This window comes from Protomyctophum parallelum (genome assembly GCF_964188405.1).
Source record: "Protomyctophum parallelum genome assembly, chromosome: 20".
Taxonomy (NCBI): domain Eukaryota; kingdom Metazoa; phylum Chordata; class Actinopteri; order Myctophiformes; family Myctophidae; genus Protomyctophum; species Protomyctophum parallelum.
In genome coordinates, this window is record NC_139718.1 from 26,145,554 (window position 1) to 26,156,672 (window position 11,119).

An 11,119-nucleotide genomic window follows, 5' to 3' on the forward strand; every position below is an offset into this window, starting at 1 on the left:
CCACGATGAGGGATAGATGGGAGGAAATGGAGAGCGAGGGAGACAAAGAGAGGGAGGGGTGCGTTTCCAGCATGTGGTTAATCCCAAGCAGAAAACAGGGGAGCCTTTGTTTATCCAGCCATGTGCATGTGGACTCTGTGTGTGTTTATGTGAGAGTGGGGGGTAATCGGGGTCTGCACACGCTCTGACACACACTTGGACCGGTCACGTTTTTCTAATGCCTAACTAATGCCGTTTCTCTCAACTCTCCTCCTCTCTTTCTTCCTCTATCTGACTCTGTCTCTCTATCTCTCTCTCTCTCTCCTGTGTGTGTCTCTCTGCTCCTCAGGATCAGACAGCTGGACCCCAGCTGAGAGACGCCACTTTAACAAAGGCATCACAACCTACAAGAAAGATTTCTTCATGGTGCAAAAATTGGTATGTGTGGCCCCAGACCAGAGGAAATATTAACAGTTTGTAGTAGTAAAGCTGACTGGCAGCTGACATGTTGTTTAGCCTGTATTTGTTTGTTTCTGCAAGGACAAATGGCTGATAAAAGATAGATGGATGCAGTACAAGAAGGTTAAATTGTGTCAACCAATGTCAATGTCTAGTTCATCCCAGAACTTGGGAATTGGGCTGTATGCTTTCCAACCTACAAAGATAAACATGGCAGGCATTTTCAAGATATCTTGTTTGGGAACTGAAGTTGGAAACCTAGATGGAGAGACCAACTGAAATGCGATGGGAAGTAGTGTTTGCTTCCTGCTAAATTCTCTGGTACAATAGACTCACTTGCTAGAATTTAGCTGGTGATTAGTGCAAGTTCCCCACCCTGTAGATTATAAACACATTAGCAGCCAGGTTTACACGGGGGTAGCAGCTTGCTTAGAGTGGTCAACCTAATGGGTTTTCTGATGGGAGACTGTTGGGTATTTTCACACGCCATCATACTCTGTAATAGAGGTAGAATGTGAAAACGTGTTTAAAGGCTTCATCCTGTTTATTAAACAAGTCAATGGATTAAAGGCCTCTAGCCATTATTCAAGTCCTTGAAGGAACTTTGATCTAAAAAACAAAACAAAAAAATCATCGTCTTTGTCTTTGACTAGCTCTGGTGGCCAATAAGCTGTTCTGCTCCCAGATGTGAATGTACAGTATGTGTGTAATGTATACATTATATCATCACTGCCATGTTGCTTATTGCTATGAAAACCTGTCCGTCAGCTCACGCCACCATACGTATAATATGGCCGTCAGCCCGTTGCGCCTTGTGACACGTCACGCCACCATATATGGTCGACGCTCCATATATGGCCGTCTCCATTATATGAAGATCATGACACTGACCTCATCAAACCCTGTATAGCCATACATAGAGAAGACTGGATCATCACCTAGATCTGCATATATGGAGCCGGTCAGCAACTCTACATCTGACCTCAAACACTTAGATCTCCATATATGGAGCTGACCTGTTCTGACATTCCAAGTGTTAATCCCTCCCCACCCATCCTTCCTCTTCGATGTCTCCCTTTTGACTGATACCTGTCCATTCAACTAGCCTGAAAATTAAGGTTTGGCCCTACCTGTGCCATCATCAAACACTGTACACTCAAGACACTGCCCCCGCTGCCACCCTTAGATCTCCATATATGGAGCTGACCTGTTCTGACATTCCATATGTTGATCTGACCGTATCAAACCCTGTACACTCAAGACACACTCCTTAAATGGCCAGTACAGAATTCATTCTATATGTTGATCTGACCTTATCAAACCCTGTACACTCAAGACACACTCCTTAAATGGCCAGTACAGAATTCATTCCATATGTTGATCTGACTCTCCATGCCAAAGTCTGCCATCACCCAGGCAGATGCATGCATGCAAGAAGCGACCTCGCCCTTTAGGGCGAGGTCGCTTCTCACCCTCAGGGCGTCTTACTGGTATAACATACTGTATATATGTTTTCTGATTGAGATGTTCTTGTTTTATTCCTTTTATTTTATTGTACAGCACCTTGTAACTGTTTTGAAAGGCGCTCTATAAATACAATTACCTTACCTTACCTTACCTACCATATATGTTCAGTAAACCTTCCTTTGGAACATGATGTAAAAAATAATAACACTACTTAAACTCCATTCCCTGGCATTTGTGTCTGTGTAATTATATAAACAATTTACATAATGACGAACTCAATAGTAATAAGTGTTTGTGTTCACAGGTGAGCACTAAGACGGTGTCTCAGTGTGTGGAGTTTTACTACACCTATAAGAAGCATGTGAAGATCGGTCGTAGCGGAACGTTGCAGTACGGCGAGGCCGAGGTCCCAGAGACCAGGACCACTGAAGAGGACCTGGACCACAAGGTCAGGCAACAATCACATTCACGTGCATTCAGAGTTCTCAGTCGCCACGACTGATTTCAGTCATTTGGGTTCCATAGAAGCCGCAAAAACCGCACACGCTTAATAGTCCTTTTTCTCCTCAAAATGAGACAAGCTGCGATATTTGAGACCTTATAAAAGTCTAAACTTTGATCCCGCTAAGAAAGTGAATCCACCACACAGTAACTGAAATATGGGCGGCTATCACTTCCGGATCGGGCGGAAGTAACCCGTCTTGTAAGCTTATAGCGCAGATTTCTCTGGCACTGGCGCCACGTTCTGGCCTAGAGGGGAAGCACACATTGGGCTTATTACTTAACTTAAGACCTGGAGGCGTGGTCAATGCTCTTCGGCCACTCAGAATAGACAAATGGCATTGATCACGCCTCCAGGTCTTAAGTTAAGTAATAATAAATTAAATACTTAAGACATGCAAAATACAGCCCATTGTGTTAAATATTAACAAGGACAACTCCTGTCACACATTGACGGTGTCATTTGTCTATTATGTGGTGTGCCCTATGGAATTTATGGAATGCACATGTTAACAAAAAAGTATTTTAAATATTGCTTGGACGCTCATATTAACCGTAGGAAGTATTACGTTACCACTACCAGTAACTAAAATTAGCACAGGCACATGATTAATCACAGAGATGAATCTGTTGGTTGCCTTTATAATAATAAGATTTGTGCTTCTTTTGGCCCAACAGGGTTCTCAGAGATGTGTTTCTTTGGCCCAACAGGGTTCTCAGAGATTACAGCAGGAGGACAGCAGGAAGTGGGAGGGGTCAGCTGACAGGAAGCCGGAAGTCGGTCCCAACAGAGTGACACAGAACCTGCAGGCCACTGAGAATGTGAGTGGGAGGAGGGCACTCACACGCCATGCATGGGAGGGCACTCACACGCCATGCATGGGAGGGCACTCACACGCCATGCATGGGAGGGCACTCACACGCCATGCATGGGAGGGCACTCACACGCCATGCATGGGAGGGCACTCACACGCCATGCATGGGAGGGCACTCACACGCCATGCATGGGAGGGCACTCACACGCCATGCATGGGAGGGCACTCACACGCCATGCATGGGAGGGCACTCACACGCCATGCATGGGAGGGCACTCACACGCCATGCATGGGAGGGCACTCACACGCCATGCATGGGAGGGCACTCACACGCCATGCATGGGAGGGCACTCACACGCCATGCATGGGAGGGCACTCACACGCCATGCATGGGAGGGCACTCACACGCCATGCATGGGAGGGCACTCACACGCCATGCATGTGGCCTCCTAACTGTGATTATTATATTATAACTTAAGGACACATTCAAGTATCTGATTATGTATACAGTCACTGTGACAAGTTGATGGGGCAGTATTGTGTTGTTCTAAAAACATGTTTTGTTTTCTTCTTCTTTTTCATTTCCTGAATAATTTGAAAATGTTCTGGTTTCTGCACGACGGCAGAGAATGCTAGCAAAATATCTATCTATCTATTAAGACTCACATTAACGTTGCATTCAACAGGATGCTTATTGCAAGGGACATGATTTAAACTTGTGTATGTGGGTAGATCTTCAGCATAATGCTGTATATTCCTTACATTCATCATTCACTCCACTAAGGGGAGTGCCATCTCTTTACGGAATCCCCTTATGTTTTAATAAGTACCATAGTTTTAATCTGATCCTGTCTATGCTTTCATACTGGTATATGCGTTTTTTCACATGGATGATGGATGCTTCATTTAGTAACAAAAGAACAAAAGTCTGCACAACAGCATTGCTCCTCAAGTGTTTACTTAAAAACACAGAAAGAATTACATGATGAAACATCATGTAATTTTTTTTAACTTTTATTCTTTTGAACTATCACTCTTTGTCCAACACCAGCAACGAACTGGATGTGCGCAACCCACTGTTTTGAACTCATTTTGGAACAAGCCCATCCATGTACTTGTCTAATCAAAACTAGCCTGCTTTCAGCCTGCTATGCTCTGCCATGCTGAACTCAACAAGAATGTCACAGTTAAGAGAGGTCATAGGTTTGCTGCCCTCTACTGGTTGTTATTATTAGTTGTTTTGGCTGCCGTTCCTGGACTGGATTGTGTAACCTCAACATGTCTGTCGGGCAAACAATGACCCGGCAAGAAACCTTTATCCCATTTTTCAGATTGCGCTTGAACTCGATTAGCGTCCATAATAAGCTGTTGACAAAAGTGCTCAGGTTCTTAGTTGATTTGGCTCGTCAGCTGTGCCCCATTTCAGCTGACATTGTGATTTGCACCCAGCGTGTATGTCAATCACTTGCTCTTGCACTTGTAAGCACTTACAAATGACGTATTGTAACACCTTTACATGATGTGACTGTATTTATTTGTGACGACTGGTATGATTGACACTCATGTGTTATACACGATACAATTTTAATTTAGTTTCACTCAATGTGTGTGTGCAGGCTGTAGCGTTGCTGGTTCGGAAAGGCCAAGAGGATGTAGGGAGGGAGCAGCTTCTTTGCCGGGTCATCCAACCTCCTCAACCCCCGCCTCCCAGCTCCATACCCAAACCACCTCCCAGCTCCATACCCAAACCACCTCCCAGCTCCATACCCAAACCACCTCCCAGCTCCATACCCAAACCACGCAAGCCCGGCCCTCCTGCTGCCAGTAAAGCCCCTGCCAACCAAGAGGGAGAGTTCCCCTGCAAGAAATGTGGCAGGTCAGTGTTTGAATCACACGTCATGCAAAATTCAGTTCTGTTGTTGTAACTCACTGAGTTAAGATAACAGTATGGATTTCAATGTGTAGACAGTGACACCTAGTTCTACTTAATATAATTAAGTTACACAAAACATGAGTTGCTCTCCTTAAATTAATGGTATTTAAACAAATAAATTATGTGTGAAACAAGAAAAGCTGCAATGTTCAAGAAATCAGTAAATGTTTATTTGCTTCCAAATTGTATGATAATCCCATTACGACACAGCACCAGAAATCTGCATTGCATAACTTGCTTACATAATACCTAATGCACTTCATTTGTGCATTAGGGAGGATTAAATAAATCAGTGATATTGTATGTCCTCCCTATCTATAGCTGTATAGGAATTTGTCTAAAAATATCGATGCAGACTTGGTAACATAAGATGAAAATATGCAGATATACTATGCATACATTCAGCATTCAATCACAGGATGCAAGCATGCGACAGTGCATTTGAACACCGAGTCAGCAAGCATGCAACAGTGCATTTGAGCACAGTCAGCAAGCATGCAACAGTGCCTTTGAGCTTTGAGGCAGCACTCATGCAACAGTGCATTTGAGCACTGAGTCAGCAATCATCATTTAAGCAACAGAGTTATAGTTTATAGTTGCAGTGAGTGCACAGTAAACTTCTTTGTCAATTAATCCATTTGAACTACATTACATTTGTACACTCTACAAATCAACGCTGAGGATTTTACTGTGCAGGGTGGAATTGCATGCCATTATACATTGTGAACATAGCCATGCATGCTATTGTCTTATGGTTTTAAGGTCTGTGTCCACAGAAAGAGCACCTTCCTGCCATGCATTTCTCCTCTTCCCAGTGTGCATTTGTGAAGCGCACTGGGTGCCTCAAGTAGAAAATAGTTCAACTTTTGGAGAGTATCGCTGCTCATCACTTTCCTATGCAAAGAGTTGGATTGACACAACCACAAGCGTCTTGCTGACAGTGCATGTGAAGAGCTCTGGACATGATTTCCAAAGTGCTCTGCTGCTCAAAAAAGGCTTTGTGTGTCAGCTGGGTCCCTCCTAATGGGGATCTGAATAAACACAACATCTCACTGTCGTCCTGTTGCTTAGGGGACTCTGCTTACTTATGCAAAACTAACCTTCCTAATGCAATAGGACACATTAAGTGTGGCTAATTGCTGGGATTGCGTGCAATGCAACTCACTTTGAATCCACTGATCATACCAGCTGTGGGATTCTAAAACTCTTGAGTGACTTTATCCACAATTTATGAACGAGTACATGGTACAATAGCAAGCAATCCTCAGCAATCAGGATAATGTCTTGTAGAGTTGACAAGTTACCAACCATGACTGATATCTACCAGTGTTTGGCAGATGGTATTCTAGGGGTATACAAAATAATCAATCATTTCCATTCAAAAGAATAACAAATCCCTATTTTAGGCACGGCATTACTCATTAAAGCCAAAAGATTTCAAATGAATTCAAACGAGCAATAAGAACATAATCGCTAGTTGCAGCCCTAGTTTGGTATAATTTTCCCTTAGTAAAATCTCATAATTAGAGACAGAAGGGATGAGATTCTGATTCAGATACCTTTATCTGCCATTTGTGTATACACACATAGGAATTTGCTTTGACATAACATGAGTGCATTCAATAATTTTTTCACAAATAAACAGACATAAGACAACACCGTGCAGGGAAATAAATATAAAGTGCAGGGTTATGCAGTAGTTCATAGTGCATCAAATGTTGCCGGTGATTAAAGTGCCGGTGTCACTAGGAGGCAGGGGTGGAAGGGAAGCCAGAGTCATTGAGCAGCCAGGCAGCTGGAGGGAAAAAACTTCTGTCTGTGGCGGGCTTTCGTAGCCTTCGGCAGCCGCAGTCTTCTCCCAGAGGGGATGAGCAGCAGGTACTAGTGACACTCTTCCTCCCTTTGGAGTGAACACAGTGACACTCTTCCTCCCTTTGGAGTGAACACAGTGACACTCTTCCTCCCTTTGGAGTGAACACAGTGACACTCTTCCTCCCTTTGGAGTGAACTAAAGCCCTGTATTTTTATTTTAGAGTACCGAAGTCCTGACGTCACTCTCACTACCCCTGTGTCACAGGGCTATGTATTATATTGGAATCCCCACAGCATAGGCAAATCCTAGATAGCGTCATATAAAAACTGTGTTCCAAAAAGAAACAAACCACCGTGGCGATTTTGTCAGGTATGTGACTGTGACGTCTATGATATTCAGTTCCATTTGATAACGTCAGTTACTCTTTAGATAAATTAGTATCTTTTCACCGTCAGTTGATGCTTCATCAATATGAGTAAAATGATTTGTTTATTTCTGGAACACAGTTATTACTTGACGCAATCTAAGATTCCCTTACGGAAAATTCCAATACCAAAAAATAACGCTGTGGCCCAGGGAGAGAGCACCCTCTAGCGGCAGTGATGTCAGACTTTGGTGCTCTATCTATACTTTCATATACAATGGTGGCGTGCAAAAATAGCAAAACCCGCTCTTTGAGCTTGTGGAACTGCTTTTTTGTATTGCACATTACTCGTAAAGGTGAATATAATTGTGATATTCAGTTGAGGTCATATCCCCCAGCCCGAGCAGGCACCCGGGTATTACTAGTGACACTCTTCCAGCGATTGGACAAGGTGTCAGTAAATAGCGCCAAGTGTCTCTTGGTGTGTATGTGTGTGTGTTTGAGCAGGACACAATAATACCTGCCTGACTTGCTCTGATTAACTAGCCAGATCTCCCATGGCAACGCAGGCCTGTTATTGCCAGCCGTCTCCTAGCAACTGAAACACAGAGCAGCAGATATGGCACGCCGTGCCCCCTGCCAATGCAACTCTGCCCAGCGACTGTGTACATGATCTGAACACGCCTTCTTATCTTGATGTACTTCTCATGGTGTGTTCACAAATCTTATTCATTTATTTTGAGGCATTTTATGATTTATGTAGAAAGACAGGAAACCATGGTCAGAGAGAGAGGAGAGGCTGGATTCGAACCCAGGTCCTCATGCGCACTAGGAGAATATACTGTAGTGTAGTCTGTGCACCAACTGGCTGAACCACCAGGCACCTGTACACATTTTAATTAAATATATCACAAGATTCCAAAGCAAGAGACTTACTCTGTTATTTGGTCGGAGAAGATGTCATTACTTCTTAGATAAAAGTATCCAATGACAACAATTCTGGCGCCCTGTCCCTTCTACCCTCCCAGGAAGTTAATTCCTCCAATACTTAGTTTCCCACCACGGTGCCCAAAGCTAGCCAACCACTAAATGACTAGCAGGCCCGCTCTGACCTTTTACCCCCCTCTCCCCTTCCCTACTCTGCACTCCATGCAGAATCTTCCTGAAAGTGAAGAGCCGCAGTGCCCACATGAAGAGCCACGCCGAGCAAGAGAAGAAAGCAGCAGCGCTGCGGCAGAAGGAGGCCGAGGAGCGGGCGGTGGCCCAAGCCGCCGCTACTGCAGCGGAGGCCGCGCTGGCCGCACGGCAGCAGAACGGGACACGGCAGGTTGCCAGGGGTGAAAGCTCCAGCGACGACTCGTCGGAGGACGAGGAGGACGACGTGGACTGGCACTGAGATGTAAGACGTCCCTTCCCGTTCGGGAGAAAAAGGGTGCGTGATGGGGATTATGTGCCTGAGAGACTCAACTTGGACTGAGTCAACTGCGCCGGATGCGTAGCTGCTGTGAACTGCGAAGAGGAGCTGGTCATCCATATCCGGGAACTCTCCAAAACGGGCCAGCAGCCCTGCATCTATGATCTCCTTCAGAGGAGGATCCCTCTGCTGCATATCCAAGGCTAAAGCTGGGTGAGCAGCAGCCCACACTCCATTTGTCTCTGCAGGGACATGGAAGAAGTACTCACGGAGGGGTTGAGAGAGTCTCTCGTGGACAGCATTGTGTCTTTTTTTTTTTAATGGCACAATGGGATTCGCCCAGCTTGAACCGTTCACAGACCTGTGCTGTTGAGCCTGGGTGTAGGTGTGTGTCTGTGTGTACTGTGTAGGTACGTTGTGTGTGCTTCCCAGAAGCTCCATTTCTCTCTTTACCGTGCTTGAAAAGCTTTCAAGAGTTTCTGCATATACACACATGGCTCTATGATGTCAAAGCAACGCCACTGCGCCGCCATCCAGACTTCACATACCCAACGCAGTCTGCAACCCCGCTCTCTGCACTTTTTGAGCCTCATCCTGCTCAGCCAACATTGGGAATTGTTAGACAGTACCCCTACCCACCTACCTTTCTCATGATGAGCCACAGTATGCATTCATTTGCACTCATTTTGACATATGATCGTTATTGTGAATAGGGTGCAATTGGCGACAGGAGCAGTGCAATCTTGAAACGAATACATAACTGCAGAAACCTGGTGGGGAGACTTATAAAGACAGGCTGTTGTCACAGTTTCTCTCCATGTGAAGGATCACTTCAGACACAGCCGGGCCTATAGGCCCTGCAAGCTGTCGCCTTCTGGTCGGATCCCTTCCACCCACATGGCTGCCAAAAGCTCACTATGAAAGCATGATGCACACCAAACGGGTTCCTATCATTCTATGTGCCGTTCATTCGGCTTGCGTTCTGTGAAATGCCCCGTTTGTCACTTTTATTTTTATTTTTAAACATCCCCTTCTCCATTTTGTTTCTGTGTTGATGCCTGTAATGTTACAGCGCTTTTCATCTTGAAATGACAATCAATTTTACAGCGTTGTTTATTTTAATTATTATTATATTATTATTATTTTAATCTGCCAGTGTATCTATAATTGTTTTTTTTGTGAATATTCATATTGTTTATTATTAAAACATGGTTTTCAACTGCAAAAAAAGATTTGCAGCTTTATACAAGTTTTTCATTGTTTTTGCTCCTTGTTGCCTGTTTTGTAACTGTGAGAAGCCAGAACAAAGTGAGAGATAAAAGCAGAGATTATGTGCAATAGAACAACTTGACCCATGTTACCATGTTCTCTATGGTTGCCCTGACATTCACTGGAAGCACTGATGTGGGTCTGTTGTAATGTGGGTAACTATACAAACAAAATGATAACTGAGCAAGGTTAACACTCATATAGTGTCCAACCGCAAAATATGTATTTTCAATTTGTGACTAAACTAAATCTTAAGTATTTATTTTGTGTTTTCATTACACATCATGGTAAAATCTGGAGTGTTTATTTTGATGTTGAGTTTGTTGTGCCATTACCTTACGAACGTCTGTTTGTGTGCTGTCAGTAGCCTGTAGAATCATTAGAAGAATGAATGTTAATGACTGTAATGATACAGAAAGACAAAGGCAACAGTTCCTTGTGGGTCACAAGGACCCCAAGGTGCATCTATGGTTTTCTCAGTGTCAAGTTGTCCAACCTATAATTTCACTGACGGGTCTGCTACCTATCAGCATATCACTTTTAAGACCCCATTAACCTTAAGTCACATTCTGTCGCCATGGCAGTAAAAGGGCTGAAGGTGTTTTGTTTTTTATAAACTATTACAATGGGAAGTTGGAGAGAGAGCATAATAGAAACGGCTATCCTATTACCCATTAAATCCTCACATATTACTGGGTCTATGCACTGTGTGTGTGTGTGTGTGTGTGTGTGCGTGCGTGTGTGTGCGTGCGTGCGTGCGTGCGTGCGTGCGTGCGTGCGTGCGTGCGTGTGTGTGTGTGTGTGTGTGTGTGTGTGTGCGTGCGTGCGTGCAAGTTTGTGTTTATGAGCGTGCTTCGAGGTCAGAACTTTAAAAATAGTCATCCAATCGAGAGAAAACAAAAGAAACATTTTTTTATGTTATAATTTATATTTGGAAGTTCTTGTGTTGCCAGATTGTCAGGGGGGACATTGTTCAGAAATGGTTTTCATGCTGTTTGACAGAATTACGGATGAAATTGAAATTGCCATGACAAGCCTAGCTGTAACCTTCCTCATTTCATCTGGACATATTAAGGGAATTTGCAGAGGAGAAAAAAAGGTTTAT

General features: G+C 44.0%; 1 protein-coding gene across 4 annotated transcripts in view; it reads left to right on the forward strand.

Annotated features, from left to right (window-relative positions):
• Positions 1–10,892, forward strand: part of mideasb (mitotic deacetylase associated SANT domain protein b) — a 29,655-nt gene extending 18,763 nt beyond the window's left edge. For all 4 annotated transcript variants that reach the window (XM_083791506.1, XM_083791504.1, XM_083791503.1 and 1 more), the window contains 5 exons: positions 329–417; positions 2,210–2,353; positions 3,118–3,228; positions 4,838–5,097; positions 8,487–10,892. In XM_083791506.1, coding sequence (XP_083647632.1) covers positions 329–417; positions 2,210–2,353; positions 3,118–3,228; positions 4,838–5,097; positions 8,487–8,727 — 845 coding nt within the window. In that variant the 3' untranslated portion in view covers positions 8,728–10,892. The remainder of the gene's footprint in view (positions 1–328; positions 418–2,209; positions 2,354–3,117; positions 3,229–4,837; positions 5,098–8,486) is intronic.
• Positions 10,893–11,119: the final 227 nt, after the last annotated feature.